The 18,117-nt window shown below is 39.7% G+C and overlaps 1 protein-coding gene across 1 annotated transcript in view; it reads left to right on the top strand.

Annotated features, from left to right (window-relative positions):
- Positions 1–18,117, top strand: part of DPP4 (dipeptidyl peptidase 4) — a 77,830-nt gene that overhangs the window by 20,064 nt on the left and 39,649 nt on the right. The window contains exons 3-10 of the mRNA XM_048214178.2: positions 2,079–2,174; positions 2,570–2,661; positions 4,008–4,088; positions 10,347–10,399; positions 10,516–10,588; positions 11,655–11,775; positions 15,747–15,907; positions 17,373–17,485. Of these exons, the coding sequence (XP_048070135.1) occupies positions 2,079–2,174; positions 2,570–2,661; positions 4,008–4,088; positions 10,347–10,399; positions 10,516–10,588; positions 11,655–11,775; positions 15,747–15,907; positions 17,373–17,485 (790 nt within the window). The remainder of the gene's footprint in view (positions 1–2,078; positions 2,175–2,569; positions 2,662–4,007; positions 4,089–10,346; positions 10,400–10,515; positions 10,589–11,654; positions 11,776–15,746; positions 15,908–17,372; positions 17,486–18,117) is intronic.

Raw genomic sequence — 18,117 nt, 5'->3', positions numbered from 1 at the left:
CAGAACCAAGGCTATGTTATCAGATAAGATCCAAAGAAATAAAATCTTGAGAACATCTTTTGAAAGAGCATTTCCTGTGAGAGAATTACCTTTCCACAGACCGTAAAAAATTAACAAGAGAAGCTGCTACTGGCTTTTCAATCCCCAGAAGAGTAAGAACCGTTATAGAAAAGTCTCGATAGTGCCTGATTTGGTGAGTGCATGTTTGCGAGTATGTGGAAAGAATCGAGTATATGGAAAAACTGTCTGGGCTGTTTGTTGTCAGTGAAGGCTCTGTGACTGGGGAATCACATTGGCTTCATTAGGCTTGTAGAATGATATCCTACATTATCAAGGAAAGCTGTGTGTGCCTACTGTGGCATAGAACTCTGCTAGGTACTAAGTTCTTGAAAAAGAAATAAACACATAACCCAAGGCCCTTTCTTCAATGAATATGCGGCCTCGCTCAGTCCAGCACACTGGTGGGCATGGAGAAATAGTTGTCAACAGAAGTTATTAGTTACAAAAGCCAAATGAGTAGTGTGGGGGCAAAAGTCAGAGGAGGCAGCACAGAAGTCTTGATGAGAGAGGAGGGAGTTGGGGGTGGAGGACTGTGACAGCCCGGGAAGCAGTTGGAGATGCCACTGGGAAGAGGCTTAGGACAAGGAGCAAAGGCAGAAAAGCCAAAGAAGGCTTACTGGGTCCGTAGGCAATCATGTGAGTAGGGTAGGGGGTTCATGCACGGAGTGAGTGGAAATGAGCCTGGAGAGTCTCATGCCAGACTGTGGAGGCCACCAGCGTCACGCTAAGGAGTTGGAATCTTTCCATACACAACGGTGAATCAGGGGAGGATTTTGAGGAAAAGGTCACCGGGATGAAAGTGGCGTTTTGGAAAAATCATTCCAGGGGTGGTGCAGAGGAAGGATTGGACTGGGGAGATACTAGGATTTCACAGGAAGACTCAACAGGGTTAATTAGATGCAGGTGGTAGTAAGAGAGGGAGACATCAAAAATGATTTTCGGACTTTGAATATGGGTTTCCAGTAACAGAAGCTAAAACCACACAAATTCCCTAGGGAAAATTATTTTAGGCAAGGTAAGTCTAGGGTTAGTGTGGGACAAGTCAACTGAGAAGGCCCAACACAGCCCTAGAAATGTGAGTTTGGGGTGTGGAAGGCTAAGATAATGAGTATAGGTTTTGTCATGTATTTAAATAGAAAATATGCCTGAAGCCCAGGAAGTCACATTCTCTAGAATCCTCTAGAAGGAAAAATGGAGAGAGAAAAGAGCAAAAAGCTGAAGATTATATATCAGGGCATTTCTGCCTTGAAGGTCGATAGAGAAAAATAAAGTCAAAGGAGGAGAAGGAAAATGAATGGTCAGAGGTTAGGAGAAGTGAGGTGTCACTGAATCCACAGGAGGGTTTCATAAAAACCTCCCCCTAGTTCAGGGAAAGGTCACCATAGAAACAAAGATCAATGAATTATGCGATCACCGTGTCTTAAAGGTCCGTGCAAAGCAAGAGAGCTTGGAAATGAAACTTCAGGCCTCAGAGAAGGACAGCCTAGCCTTGTGCCATCTACTACGGCTACTGACCAGGAGCGTGCCTAGTCAAATTGGGACATGCTGTAATCATAGACGACATACTGGATTTCAAAGAATGTGAAAGATCTCATTAATAAAATTTAAATATTGATTCCATGTTGAAATGAGAATATTTTGAATATATTGGGCTAAATAAAATATGCTCCTAAAATTATTTTCACCTTACAAATCTTTAAATATGGCTACTAGAAGATGGACTCCCATTACTATGTCCATTGGATTTTGCAGCTCTAGACCCTCGTAAGGAAGCGCGCTAATACAGGCACTGACATAGCTCAGGGAGACACAGCATCACATACGCTCTCACGGTTACGTGCATTTCCACTCCAGCCAGCCAGCCTGAAATCTTTCAGAATATGCTGTGCATTTTGTGAGTGCAATTCCTGTATTTTGTGGCCAGTGTATATTGCAGTGATGCATTTGTTTATTTTATCCCAAACTTAGGTTATTCCATTTTACTGAACATTTGGCTCTTTTTTTTTTTTAATCAACAGATGATGCTGCAGCTGACACTCGTAGAACTTACACTCTGACTGATTATTTAAAAAACACTTTTAGGCTGAAATTCTACTCCTTGCGTTGGATTTCAGGTAAGGACTTCTTTGGGGAGGGGACAGATTTTTTATGCTTGTCCGCCTTCTAATTAGGTTGTGGGACGCTTTCGTGGCCCTGAGAAGATATTCTTGCTTTGTTAAGCCATACGGGAGAGTGTTTTTCTCTACTTACAGGTACAAAGGGAAATAAACCTTGGTATTTCTTTGTTACGGACTATAAAAAGTTAAAAGTGAATTGAAACTCTGACAATGATGGGAAGATGAATGCATACTAGTGTAATATTCATCACTTAATGTTTTTCCAACTTAGAAATGCTTATTTAGTACTTGTGTGAGCTTAAACCCTAAGTTTTTTTTCTGTATCATTTTTAGCTTAAGAAGATTTTTTAACTGCAACTTGAAATACTGATCCAGCCATTTTCTTTCTTTAGATCAGGAATACCTCTACAAACAAGAAAATAATATCTTGCTATTCAATGCTGAATACGGAAACAGCTCCATTTTCTTGGAAAACAGTACATTTGTATGTTTGATTGCATAATTCATTTATACTTTAAGGAAATTCTGAGGATTTTTTTTCATAACCTTTCAAATCATGAGTACTATCATTTCTCATCCTGTTGAACTCTCTCTGCAGCATATGGCACAGTGGATCTTTCTCTCCTTCTTGGAATGCTCCCTGCCTTGGCTACCTTTTAGTCTCCCTTGACGATTCCTCCTCCTCTGCCCATACTCCTAAGCGTAAGTGCCCGTCAGGGCTCTGTCTTGCCTTGCTGGCCTCTCTCTGCAGTTTGCCTGCCCTTCTTCAGTGAATTTCATGCACCTCCACAGCAACAGAGATCTCCTGTCTGGCCCTGATTCTCAAACGCACACTTTCAACACTAACCTCCTGCCAAGATCGAAATCTCTATTTCTAATCGCTTGCTTGCTCCTGCCCACCTGTGGCCTGCAGGTATTTTAAACACAGTATCCCAAGCTCAACTAGTGATTTCCCCTTCCCTCTCCTAGCACACTGAAAGCACCCTATTCCTCTTCCTGAGTTCCCAGTCTTGGTAAATTATGCTCCCCTCCAAGTCACTTAGACTAAAAGGTGAACTTCTACTTGAATCCTGAGAATCCTCTTTGATGCCTCTGCCATGCTCATATTTAGCTATTCAGCAAACCCTCTCACTTCTCCCTCGGCAGTGTCAAGTGTCCCTTGGATTTCTATGTCCACGGTAGAGTCCTGGTTCAAGACCTTTTTAATCTGTGTTAGTACTTTAGTACTCTAGTACTTGTGTCCCTATCTCCATTCTGTAGATGAGACCACTGCATTGCCCAAGTCCAGGGCTGATGCAACCCCTCTCATCTCATGCCGGCCACCATGTCCAAGAGCGTCTTTGTAAAGACAGAAAAGATTCTATTACATCCATGTACAAAAAGTGGTTCACAGTTCTACTTCTTACATTTTCAGTCCCAGCTATTTTTCTAATTTTATGTCCTCTCACCTTACACGTTGTCTGATGTACCCTGTACTGTACTCAGGTTACGCCTAACCTCTGGGTGGTCTTAATATGCATGCCCTTCCCTACATCTGGTGTTTTGCTCCTGCTCTTCCTCCTCCTGGGAAATTTCTCTCTCTCTTCTTGATGCCTACCCTCATGGCTGTCTTCCCTTGGTTAGATTTAATTCTTCCCCCCTGGGTCTCTAACCCCGACCATCATACACCTTGCATCACACTCATTTGTGCGGGGGAATGTGCCGTTTCTGGGAGCTCCCAAGGCATGAGCCACATGTCTGTCTAGAACCACACCTGCTACATAGTTAGTGCTCAGTAATGATCGTTACATGAAATTGTTCAATTGTTCTTTTTTTCCACTTGCTTGACAGGAGGAGTTTGAACATTCTATAAATGATTATTCGGTATCTCCTGATGGACAGTTTATTCTCTTTGAGTACAACTATGTGAAGGTAAAAGAAATGCGGTCTTACTGTGACATTTAAAGAATCCTATGAGTATGTTATTTTATAACTGATTTCAAGTCCCTGAATATTTAAGATTGACACCCAAGTACAAGTGACTGTTAACAACAGAGAACAAGCTGAGGGTTGATGGAGGGAGGTGGGTAGAGGATGGACTAGATCGGGGATGGTCATTAGGGAGGCAATTGTGATGAGCACTGGGTGCTGCATGAGGTGATGAACCACTGAATTCTACTCCAGGAACCAGTATTGCACTGTATGCTAACTAACAAAATTTAAATTAAAAAAGAAAAAAGATTGACACCTAAGTAATATAATAGGCACTAAAAACTCATTAATTCAGCATCAAAAGGAGAAATAGCCATTCTCATTCATAAAAGGTAAGTCCAACAACTGTTTTAAAAGAAATTCATTTTTAGTGTTTTCAAATGCTAAAAAGTATAAGTAATATATTATAGATGCTAAAAATGTAAGGTAATGAAAGACAACTTATAATTTAAAAACAAGCTTATATGTCTGACTTGCACAGCCTGTAACAGAACCCCTTATTTCCTTTGTCTCAGCTTTACATACAGTAAAACTCTCAAGAAGTCTTTGCCTTAAAAAGAGTTACACTTCCTATCCTGCAGAAGAGACTCGGCAAGGTGACTCAGACCACCTCACAGCCTTTGGGTCCCACCATATACAAACCATTCTCAAGGGGGAGCCTCAGCCCAACACCAGATTCTCACACCTCAGGAAAGCTTAATCACATATCCTCTTCATGGTTAGGCTGGCTGCAATACGCCAGTAGCTTTCACAGTAGCTTTTTAGTTATTCCTGCATTTGACAACAGTTGTCAAGTACAGGAAGTTTTGAGACTTGTAGAAACATTAAAACCCTGTAGGGATATTCTGCTTTGAAAACAAAATATAAAACTGGAGATCCCCACCTCTGCCTTTTTATTCTAGAATAAATAATAAATACTGAGGGGGGCCTTATCTCACACCCCAACACTTCTATACTCAGGCCAAGCCAACCATCTCCTACTCCATTTCCCATTTCAATGTGGTGACTTTCAATCATAATATTTACCCTGGACTCACTGTGTCTAGCTCCATTTCCGGACATGAAGACTCTCTGACTCTAAACCTATCAGCTAGGAGCCAATCAGCATCCTAGGCCAAGTTTAACACATCTGTTCCCAATTAATGGATTGTTTATTTAATTCAGTGGTTTTTACTGCTGTCTCGAGATTAAAATCACTTGATTAGCTTTTAAAAATTCCCAGTGGCCAGGTCCAATCCCCAGATTAATAAATTATAGCCTCTGGAGTGAAGCTGACATCATTTTTTAAACGGGTAGATTATTTGAATGAGCAAGCAGGGTTGAGAACCACTGAATTACAATTGCCCATGTTCAAGACAAACATATACAAATGATGAGGTTAAGGTAGAAACAGAAAGGTAAATACCAGCTCACTTTGTTATTTGGCCAAGTTCAGTAAGTACCATCTGATGTATACAAATGGATGTATTTCACCGGTAGACCTTAGTTGGACAGCCATCATCGGTAATTTGTATCTGTGGTGTCCCTGGAGTTTCCATGTGCATTTAACTGCTTTTGCTATTTTCATGCTATTCCGTCATCCCACTGCCATCCGTGCTTTTCAGGCTGTACCTACAGTGCTCTTTTTAAAACCTAAGTTAAATTATGTCATGATTATGCCTAACCCCTCATGATCAGGGGTTTCCCATCACTTTCAGAATAAAACACAAACTCTAACCACAGCACCCTCAGAAGCCTATGTGATTGGACCTCAGTCTGCCCCTGCTAACCCATCATCTGTTACCCTCTCTGGACTCACCGTGCTTGGCCAGTGCTTCTCACCCCTGCCTGAACCTTCCAATCACCTATGGAGGTTTTTAAAAATGCAGATGCCTGCAGCCTACCCCACACCAACTAGTTCATCACAGTGATGGGGGCGGTGGGGGCAGGCATGGATAGATTTAAGGGCTCCCAGGTGATTCAGTGATCCAAAAACCTTTAGGGGCACCACTCTTTAGTTCTCTCAAGCATCATTCATTCCCATCTAAGGGCCAAAGTATTTTCTTATTGTTTCCTTCTGGAACCTCCTTCCCCTGATTATCATACAGCATTCCTTTTTCAGTAATTCAGGTCCAGGCTTTCTAGGATTGCTTTACCTAACTTTGCCCCTGCTGCTCTGTTCTCCCGCACTCCACCATTCACTCTGTCACGTTGGCTTATTTTACTCTCTTCATACCTTCTATTGCAGAGTGCTAAATTGTAAGATTATTCAAAGTAGAGCACTCTATCTCCTGTTTCACTTCTTAAAGAATCCAATAGAATTTTCTGTACAGCATACCTGTGCAACTTCCAATAATTTCTACTCATTGCCTAATGCTCCAGAATTAATCATAGTCACATCATCTATCACACGCTGACAATATGCCAGTTGACTAATCAGTGCTCAATAAATGTATCCAAAACAAAGGAAAGTAGTTTTATTCTATTTTCTTGGAGGTCTGCTGTGCAAAGTTCTTTAGATTCTACTCCATGGCTTTTCCATGACAGAATTCGTGCGTTCAGAAAGAGCGATATTACTTCTATGTTGTGGCTACAAACAAGAGAGCGAGTGAGTGAAAACATGAACAACCAGCATACATTCGCCTGGTATGGATGTCCCCCCAGCATCTCCATTCACTGCCGAGTGCTCCAGAGATAACAGTTGCATCAACTATGACATGTTGACAATGTTCTAGGGCCCTGCTCAGCACTTCACATGTATTCTCATGAACCTCACATGAGATCGTTGCTGACATCAGCCCCATTTTCCCAGAGAGAAAATTGAAGCTTAGAAAGAAACTTGTATTACGCAGTGGAGACTTGTCTTGGTCCATTTAAGCTGTTATAACAGAGTACCATAGACTGGGTGGGTTAATAACACATTTACTTCTCATAGTTCTGGGAGCTGAGAAAGAAGTCCAAGGCAAAGGTGCTAGCACATTCAGGGTCTGGTGACATCCCGCTTCATGGAACATAGTTGACCGTGTTCTCCATGTCCTCAAATGGAGGAGGGGGCATGGAGTATTTTTGGAGTCTCTTTTATAAAGGAACTAATCCCAATCATGAGAGCCCCACCCTCATGAGCTAGTTACCTCCCAAAGGCTCCACCTCCAGTATCATCACATTGGGGGTGAGGATTTCAACGTATGAATGGTGGAGGGCGGGCAACATTCAGTGATTAGCCAGGCTTGAATCCAGGTTAGAAGACTCCAAAGCTTAAACATAATCTTTCCCAACTTGTGCTTCAACGTCTCTCTGCTATGATGCTTTTTTAACCCCTTCCCCATGTGGCAGTTCTCTGCTTTGAGACTGAATCTAACACTCAACTTTTCCATAGACCTTTCTCCCTCCCCAAGGCCTAATTTATGACTCCTGCCTCTCCCCACCTACCTCTGTTATATGACTTGAGATTCTTTTCTTGTATTTACTTGCCCTTATCTCCATTCAACTATGAGCTCCTCAAGGAGAGTGAGCCTGTCTTATCAGTAATGCCTGACAGAGGATAGTTGCCAAAGTTTCTAACCTAAATAGATGGATGAGTCTGTTTCAAAAGATGAAGTGAACATACCAAGCATTTGGGGTTTCCTTTTGCAGCTCATGATGGATCTGTCATCCTGAGTGATCTCAAACCTTCTTAAACCTCTTAATATTTTTAGCCTGTAACACACCTTTCGGCTCTTACAAGTAGAGCATTCAGAGGTTTCCCAGAAACAAGCGTGGATTGTGTCAAAACAATCCAGGATTTTAAAAAAATGTATGACTTGCAAAAAGTAAGGACTTAATACATAATTGTTGACATGAGAGGATAGGAGGATGATAAATGATAAGTGGGAAATAGTCTTCAAGGTTAGAACCTCTGGCTTCTGTCTCAGCTCTATCTTATACAAACTGGGTCTGCTTGGGCTACCCATTTCATCTACTTCATTGCCATGGGTAAAATTGGATTTTTGCGTTAGTTTGTTTTATTTCTTGAACAGACACTATGAGGCTTGCACTAGACAAGACTCCAGAGATGTAAAGATGAATAAGACACAATTTCTTACATCTAAGGTTATGGTAGAGAAGACAGACATAAAGACATGTAATTTCTTTTAAAGTATCTTTAATGTATAAATGCATCCACATATAAACAAAATTTTTCATAAATGCAAATCTGTGTGTATACATACATACGTATATATAATATATACATAATATATAATATATAATTATATATATAATACATAATCTTCAGCCTTATCTTTTTTTTCTCTTATGCCTGGCTCCCTACTCCTCACCTCCCCTCTACCATTTACCCAGGTATCACATGTTAAAAACCTAGTATACATATCTCTATATTTTATATTTTCCCCCTTATTCAAATAATTCTATGAAGATAGATATTCTTTTAGTCATTGCTTATTCTATAAAAAATAAAATCCTATTTTCCATACTTTTCTGTAACTTGCATTTCTCAATGATTCTGTGTGGAACTTCTTCCAAGTTATCTGGCATAGCTAGAATTCATGTATTTTTAAATTAATAGACTTAATTCTTTTTAGAACAGCTTTAGATTTACAGGATATGAGTGGAAAATACAGAGTCCCCATATACTCCCTCGTCACCCCTCCCACTTCTGTCTCAGTTTCCCCTATCATTAACATTCTGCATTAGTATGGTACATTTGTTACAATTGATGAGCCATTACTGATACATTATTACTAACTCAAGTCCATAGTTTTCACTAGGGTTCATTCTTTATGTTGTACATTCTGTGCATTTGGGCAAATCTATCATGTATAATGACATATATCCACCATTCTGGTATCATAGAGATTATTTTCACTTCGTAAAAATCCTCTGCAACAACTGATCTTTTGACTGTCTCCATAATTTTGCCTTTTCCAAAATGTCATATGGTTGGAATCATATAGTCTGTAGCCTTTTCAGACGGGCTTCTCTCACGTAGAAATATGCATGTGAGGTTCCTCCATGTCTTTTTCTGATGTAATAGCTCATTTCTTTTTATGGCTAAATAATATTCCAATGTCTGGATGGACCACAGTTCGTTTAGCCATCACTTATTGAAGGTTATCTTTGTTCTTCTAAGTTTTGGCAGTTAAGAATAAAACTAAAAATTTGTATAGAGCGTTTTTGTATGTGTAAGTTTTTAGTTCATTTGGTTAAATAACAAGGAGTTTGCTGCTAAAGTTATTTGGGTTTGGAGTTTTGTTTGTGCAAATGTTTTTATTTATTGATTCAATGTGTTTTTTAGATATAAGACTATACAGATTTTCCATTTTTTCTTGTCTCAGTTTTGATAACTTGTTTTCCAAAGAATTTGTCCCTTTTTAAACTTTTAAATTTATTGGCCAAACAATGTTTGTCATAGGGTCTTAAAAACTTTTAATCCCATTTTTCATTTCTGATATTGGTCATTCATACTTTTTTTCTCCTCACTCTTACTGTATTAGCAATTTTATTCATCTTTTCAAAGAACAAGTTTGGGGCTTTGTTAATTTTTCTTTATTGTGCATTTTCTATTTAATTACTGCTTTTGCTTTTGTTATTTCTTTTCTTCTCATTTATTTAGATTCGGTTTGCTTTTCATTTTTTAGATTCTTGAGATGGCTGTTTAAAATATCAATGGTATATATATTTCAATGTTAATATATATTGCCAGGTGGCTTTTTTTTTTTTTTTTTTTTTTTTTTTGCCAGGTGGCTTTCAAAAAATCTGTAGCACTTTATATTTTCAGATTCAAAGTAGGAAAGTAAGTATTTCTCCACATCACATCAATAGAATTATAGATCTTTTAAATATTTTGTCAGTAAGATGATTGAAAAGAAAAAAATCTGTATTTTCTTAGACAGGTAGACTTCCCATGCTATGGTAAATGCTAGGAGTGATGTTTGCCAGGAAGCAACACATCAGCCCACTATGATTCTGAGAAGTTTCCTTGGAGGGTGTGATGTTAGAGCTAGGTTACAGATGAGGTCCAGAGGAATTTGTACTGGATGGTCTCTAAGAATCTCTTCCTAATTCCAAAATTCTAGGGATTGAGATAGAAATTATAAGACATGATAAAAATGTGGGAATTATATAATGTCATATTACTTTACATCTCATCTTGCACTCCTATAGCAAGTGGCCGAATTATCAAGAATCACAGAAGACTGAGATGTCTGTTTTCTTTTATAGCAATGGAGGCATTCTTACACGGCTTCATATGCCATCTATGACTTAGCTAACAGGTCAGTAACTTCCTTATAAAATTTATTAAGCTTCTTTAGTATAATAACATTTAAAAAAAATAAAGTCCCACTGTGATTTATTCATTTGGTAATGTTTCCTTTTATCTTTTTTTCAGGAGGCTGATTACTGAAGAGAAAATTCCAAACAACACACAGTGGATCACATGGTCACCAGAGGGTCATAAATTGGTTAGTGAGTCTCTTCTGTGGTCAGAAAAAAATAATGGCTCAAAGCTATCACATGCAGAAGCCACATACCCTGATACAGACCAGACACTCGGGAAGCAAATACTTCACTAGCCAAGATAATGTTACTGCCTAAAATAGCATTTTACTTGTCTAACGAAGTCAATAGGATTCCTGAAAGTTTCTGAACTACTGCGGGGGAATTCTTTATTTCCTGGAACAAAATGTCCATTTAAATTCTCATTTCTGTGGTATTCAGTTTGTTGTTGTTTGCTTGTTTTGGGGGGCGTACCTACTTCCTGCTAGTTCTGTGACCCTCTCTGTGTCACTCTAGATACACCTCCATGTTCTTAGTGCTAGGAGAATGCCAGAAGCCCAAGAGAATCTGAACAGGAAGACGGGATGTTCATTGGTAGACAGAATACTCCCTCCCGACATCGAATGCACCCTCTCAACTCACCGCCCCCAGAAAGCAATGGGAGGCACACATTATTCTGTAGAAGTGGTCAGGCTCCTGGGTCTTTGCAGGCACTCTGGCATCCGAATAGTGGTGTTTGTGAGCTGCTTCTTTTTAATATATTGAGTGTCTTTAGAATTATTTGGCGGTTATAGCTTGTATACTTACAATTTTTTAAATGTGAGGGGTGTGGTGCCTGGGTGGCTCATTCTTTTAAGCATCTGCCTTTGGCTTAGGTCCTGATCCCAAGGTCCTGAGGTCGAGCAGGTGACCACCGCCCCCTCATTGGACTCCCTGTTCGGTGGGGAGCCTGCTTCTCCCTCTCCTTCTACTCCTACCCCGCTTGTGCTCTCGCTCTCTCTCTTTCTCAAATAAATAAATAAAAATCTTATAAATAAATAAATAAATAAATAAATAAATAAATAAATAAATAAAATACGAGGGGGGTAGCAAATGACTTTCTCTTAGTCAAATTGAATAACCCAAAGTAATCATTACATTTGCATACCAATATTATTTGAGGATAAAAGAGTCGATAGATATTTTTTAACTCCAGGATAAGATATGTTATAACAGGTTGTTACTTATCAATCTGTTTTTCAATATTTCCAGGCATACGTTTGGAACAATGATGTTTATGTTAAAAATGAACCAAATTCATCAAGTCAGAGGATCACATGGACCGGGAAAGAAAATGTAATATCCAATGGAATAACTGACTGGGTTTATGAAGGTAGAGACTTTAAAGCTTTTTCAAATTAGAAAATCTGGAAGTTTTTTTTTTAATAGTAAAGTATTTTTCTTAAAATGGAGAAATTTGATACCATTCAAAATAAGTGGCATTTTAAAAAATGTCATCAAATCTCTTTAGCTCTTACCATACCAGGTGTCTCCCAGAACAAGGATTTCTTAGCAGTAGCTAGTTTCCCGTGTCCGTGTCCTCATTGTCTCTCAATGCCCCTATTGTCTTCCGTCTCCTCCTACAAAGGGCCTTTCTGTGTAGGTAGCTTTTCTGCTTTACTGGGGCATAAAAGCTTCCAGATTAACATCAGATGTTTCTCTAACTGGGCCTACCTAACCCAGAGTTACTAAGGAAAGCTAAATACTCCCACAGCATTCCAAGAGCTGACAAAATATTGTCTGGAGGTTGGGGAATAGAGGGGGAAGAAAGCATCTGTTTTACAGAGGATCTGTGTTCATTTGAACTTGGACAATTCATAATTTCCTGTTTTTAAAGAAGGAAAAAATAATTAGAAATGTTTCTGGGGGAAAAACCAGTTTAAAAAAAAAAACACCCAGAACAAAAAAATATTAAAAAGGATTATTCTGTCTTTTAGGATAAAGTATTAGAAAATATTAGAAAAACATTTTGCACATCTGTAGTTGCCAAGGTAAAAGGCAGTTTGAGGCTGTTCCAGACTGTTTGCAAGGTTGCCTAATGCTTATTAAGTATTCATCTTTATTTCATCCTCTTATTTCTTCCTCATAGTTAAAAAAAAAAAAGTTTTTCTTCATGACTTAATTTTGGTTCTTACCCAGTTCAAGTCAAGTTCAATTAAATGGCTAACATTTTAACAACAACAGCAACAAAAATCGCTTTAAAAGAAAGATAAATCCCCCATGGCCCAGAAATCATTTATAATGAAATTTACTAGCACTCGTCACTTAGCAATTGAGAAACATCTTTAACACTTGTTGGACAGCACAGCACAACCTGCAGGACCCCCAAAGTGACCTGGATAAATTTCTCCCCAAAGCTGCAACTCCACCCGTCCTCGAAACATCTGAGCGTCTCTAAGATAAGAACACACCTAACACTCTTAGTCCTTTCTCAGGTAGATAATAGCTGGAAAGATCTCATTTTGCATGTTGATGACAAACAGAAGAATGGCTTCCCAGTTCCAGTGTGGGCCTGTCTCCAAAAAACAGGACTTTGGTTCCTATGGGGAAGTTCCTATAATTGGTTTTATATACTTAGGAATGATCCATACTTGCTTCTCCACATATGAGATCCACCCTCCCGTGGCGCATCTCCACTGTAGCCAGGAAGACTTGTCGAGTGTAAGACTGAAAGAGTACATTTTAAGTATCTGTAGGTTCATAAGTAAAAGGAGAAACAAAGCTGCAAAGTCCAGACAGGGCCATGTGCCACATCATGGAGGGACACTCACAGGGCAGCCTACCCTCTGGGACGTATGTCTCCTGCCCCGCCCCAGGTTCCCAAATGAACTTCTCTCTCAATGTCTCGATGTTTTCACTTTGTCTTCTTTCATGATAACAGGTGCCTTCTTTTGTAAAAATAATACTTTATCTCCTAGTACGAAGTTAATCACATGACATTCACCCTTAAGTATGCGTGTAGTTTACCTAACCCAGAGGTGAGAATGGGAATTTTGAGAGCGAGGATGAAAAGGGATAGAGAAAGAAATAAGTTTGGAAGATGGGGCACTCCTTACCCTATAGTAATCGTGCTAACAGTGGGGGTGTGGGTAATTCGGGGCAATTCACACTGAGTGCCAACTACCATGAGGTGCTGTGTGAGGTTGTAGAGACACGGGGACAGATGCTATCCAACTGCTGCTCTCAGAGAACTCAACCCAGAGAAGGAGACAAAGATGCCAATGGATAGTTGTCATAGAGTGAATGGAGTGACCTCTGCAAGGGAGGGCACTAAGCCCTGGGGAAGGTCAGAGTGGCTGGACGGGAGGTGTCACAGGATGGCGAGGGAGGTTCAGAATGTGGGGGAGGGGGTGCCATAGACGCTTGTGCTCACATCCAGCTTTGTATCAGGAAGGACTTGAAATGTCTTCCTCCGTTGTTATTCTCCCTTCTCCCTACTATTCATTCTCAGGACTTTGAGTTTGACCAGAAGTAGTTTTATAATGATGGTTTTAATACTTCACAGTACGGAACAATAAATTCTGTATTACAAATACCCACCAATTCAAAACATAAATACCACCTGCTACCTGTACTTAAAAGCAATTTTAAAAACCATAACCTTGCTGTAATTGTATTCATTTTATGTGATTGCATCTTGATCTTAGACTAGAACCAATGGGTAGAAGCCACAGGAAGGAGACATCAACTCGGTATCTGAAGAAGTTCTCGGTAGACACCCCTTGACTCGGAGTCACAAGGCCTGTGTGCTTGTCTTGTCTCTGGCAATTCATTCTCTCTCTCTAAGCCACTCAGTTGCCTCCTCTGTAAAATGGGATATGACTAGACTCATCTAGGGACCTTTGCGAAGACTAAATTAGATAAGTGTTTTGTAAACTCTAAGTTGCTACATAAATGGAACGTAATGACATAGGTAGAAAACAGATAAGCGGGGAGCAGGCTGCCTTACCGAGAGGGTTTTCTGTTACTACAGGAGCTGAAATAGGCATGGAGGGCATAGAACATGGAGGTGAGAAGCATGGATTCAAACCAGACAAGTCTGGATTCATTCTTGAGTCAATCAATTATTGGCCATGTGACCCTGGGCAGTGACTTCTTTTTAAGCCTGCCCACCCCTTTCTCATCTGCACAATGAGCTACTGTGAGGACTACGGGAGATCACAGATGTTGGTTGCAGATGAAGCCTAGTGCATGGTTTACTCTTTAAATGATAGCTGCTCATCATGATAATTATTATTATATTTTGTTATTATTGTTATTGTTGATCTTGTTACTACCACTACTATTACCATTATTATTTTATTATTATTATTAAAAACAAGCGTTTGGAAGAGACCCGTAAAGAGGCCTCAGGAATCAGAAAAGTGATGGGGACAGATGATTTCCTAATTCTAAGACTCAAGTTTCTGTGTTTTTGCTTTTACTTTTACACCCACAGCGGAACATGAGATCTGTAGATTAAATCGGCATAAAGGACAGAGTCTCCATCTAGTCTACCGGAACCTCCCATCAAAGAGGTTTTGGCATTTTAAGAGCCAGAGATTGGAAGTCCCAGGAATAGACTCCATAATAAACATAGAGAAGAACTACATTTGCCAGATAATGAGAATGAGTCCAACAACATTCTGGAGAGCAAGACCTTTGCTTCCATTTGCCTCTCTCTTTGACCCTCTTCCCTTACCCAACCCTGTGCTCCAACAGAGTGTGTTAATCTGGCGGAGTCTTTAGTTTCTAGGCTAAGCGAAGGAGGTGTTTCCCAATAGGGGTCTCATGGAGCTCCTTGTCATTCTAAATTCGTCCTTCCCACACCCTGTTTGTGCCAAGAGTAGTAAACTGTGGGCACCATATTAGTTTGATAGTCTGGAGCCACACACCACCCACCAGTACCCTGTGGGCACAGTACAGACTGAGCCCAGTTGGGGAGAGTATGCTGGCATGTTGACTGTTTGAAAATTAGAAAGGAGAATCAGCCCCTTGTGTGAAATTTACTTTTAGTATGTTTTGCGGCATAAATTTAGAGGATTATAAGATAAAGAAAAAAATGTAGAGCTTATATTAAATATTGTGTGCTAAAATATTCTAAAATGGTCCAACGGGTTACTTATTTTTACAATCCAGATCTATCCTAGAAGATTTTATTTTTATTCATTTGTATTACTCTGAATTTGGAAGCCCAGCAAATGCAAAATGGTTCATTAGTTGAACTCTACTGTAATTACTAAAGCTAATGAGAACAATATTTTGAATGCCAAAGCCAATTTATCAGCTACTTCTTGTAACAGAACAATTTATGTCTTTTTTCAGAGGAAATCTTCAGTGCCTACTCTGCTCTGTGGTGGTCTCCAAAAGGCACTTTTTTAGCATATGCCCAATTTAACGACACAGAAGTCCCACTTATTGAATACTCCTTCTACTCTGACGAGTCACTGCAGTACCCGAAGACTGTGCGGATTCCATACCCAAAGGTCTGTGCTCCTATTCACGTAGTGGTTCCGTGATTTGATGGGAAGAGAATGGTTTCATTTAATCCTTTCCTGCTAATGAAAATATTGTCAGTCTCTCTTCAACAGCTTGCTGTGATTACTCTTGCTGAAGTCAACAGCATCTGGCAATTTTAAAGTATTTTTATTATCCCAGGAAAGAGTGTGATTTAAGGTTTTGTAATTTCTCCAAAAACTTTGAGGAATGACAAGCCGAAAAAGATGGGGAAAATGCTTTTGAAAGAGGTAGGGGGAATGAAAATGTTTCAATGGAGGCAAAGAGAGGCTGTCATTGAATCACAAGCTTATCTTATTTGTAGAAGTTGGAAGTTGCCCTGGATGAAGTTGAAAAGCTCGGTTATATATCAGGTTATATTGCTAATTAACCACTACGTGACTAGTTTCAGTGGTTCTGGTATAAATTTGGCACTAATGTGAATTTCACACGTCCTGCGTTTGGAATAATGGTCTCACATCTTCGTTTGCAAGGCTGTTCTCTCCGTCCGGTATGCATATTTATGAAAATTGAACAGCTTTGTTAAGCAGTGTAAGCTGAGGAAGAGGGGGATTTAGAAGGGAACCAGGATTCTTCACTAGTATCATAACATTAACGGCCACAGAATCACCTATAGGAAAATCTAATAGTGAATGTTTTCGCTGTAAGCAACTTGGGAAAAGGGATTTTTATTTTTACCAACTCACTCAATTTGCTTCATGAAGAGCTGCCATTTTAGGAAGACAGAGGAAGTTAAAAGAAAAAAAAAAGACCCAAGACTAAATATAGAGATGTATTTTCAGTGGAATGTTATTTTTTGGTGAGTGAAACTGGCAAAAAAAAAAAAAAACCCATAAAATGCTCTCACTAAAAATATATTATTTCCAACTAATTTGTCAATTGAAGATCTATGTGTATATATAAAAAAGTTTTGTAGATTTCTGTCATCATATTGATTGTAAACCTTGAACATGGTGAACTTGAATTTGAAGTGCAAATGATGGCTTCCTAATTAGCATTATTGGCTCTCGGCTCAGGTAAACTCATTTTCCTGGTGGGTTGTGTCTTTGGCTGAACCCAAGGTATTCTTCCTAGCTGTCAGCCATTAGACTTCTTGACTTTTGGAGTCAGCATATTTGCAAAATAATAGAATTGATTTTTTAAAAGTTTATCCTTGTTTGCACAAAACACATGAAGTTATGAACATTCATGATTTAAACAGGAGTCTTTGGGGCTGTCAGTATATATGTTTCTGCCTGAACATGAAAAAGTTGCATTTCATGACTCTCTTTTATGTTCATTCTATCTGTATTAGATTTATCTATATAAAATTTTTAAACATGTCTCATGATTATAATTTTATCACTGTAATGTGGATGCTTTCGTGCAGTTTTAAACCTGTGCAATGATGTGATATTTTTTGTCCATATCAATTCTGTTATTGTTTTTTCCTAGGCAGGAGCTGTAAATCCAACCGTGAAGTTCTTTGTTGTAAAAACCGACAATCTCAACCCAAACACCAACTCAACTTCAGTAGAAATCCCTCCTCCTGATGCTATTTCAATAGGGTAAGAGTCTTGATCAGAAAGTGTGGGTTGTACACAGTTTCACAGATCTTGGAGAGAACATTTTAAAAATGAATGGCAGAAACAGGGGTAGCATCCCATGGTATCCCCCCAGGGTCAGAAGTCGTTGCCTCCTTCATCAGCCATTCTTTGTTGAGCCCCCATTTCATGTGTTCATGCTGAACATGGTTCCAGTGATGGGGTTGCACAGTGAATAGAGCAGCCAGAGTCCCAGGTATCATGGAGCCTACACTCGAGGTTGGGGAGGTGGACAACAGCCAGGTAGACAGAATATTGTTGTGAAGACAATCAAAGCAGGGCAAGGTGATGGTGATGGTGGGGGGAGGTCGGGGAAGCCCTCTCTCATGAGATGACCCATGAGCAGTGATGTGAGACAAAGGGCCAGCTAGCCACCTGAGTAGCTGGGGGTTCGGTATCCAGGCAGAGGAAGAGCAGGTGCAAAGGCCCTGCAGAGAGGATGGGCCTGGTGCATGAGAGGACCTGTGAGGAGGCCAAGTGACCAGAGCAGTGCGAGTAGAGAAGTGAGTGATAGGAGTGAGGTCCGATCATGAGGGCTGTGCAGGTCCTCATGAGAACTGGAGAAATTCAGGGAAACGGTTACATTTAAGGATCCT

This window comes from Ursus arctos, unplaced genomic scaffold (assembly GCF_023065955.2).
Source record: "Ursus arctos isolate Adak ecotype North America unplaced genomic scaffold, UrsArc2.0 scaffold_1, whole genome shotgun sequence".
NCBI lineage: Eukaryota > Metazoa > Chordata > Mammalia > Carnivora > Ursidae > Ursus > Ursus arctos.
This window is presented reverse-complemented; position numbering and strand designations above follow the sequence as displayed.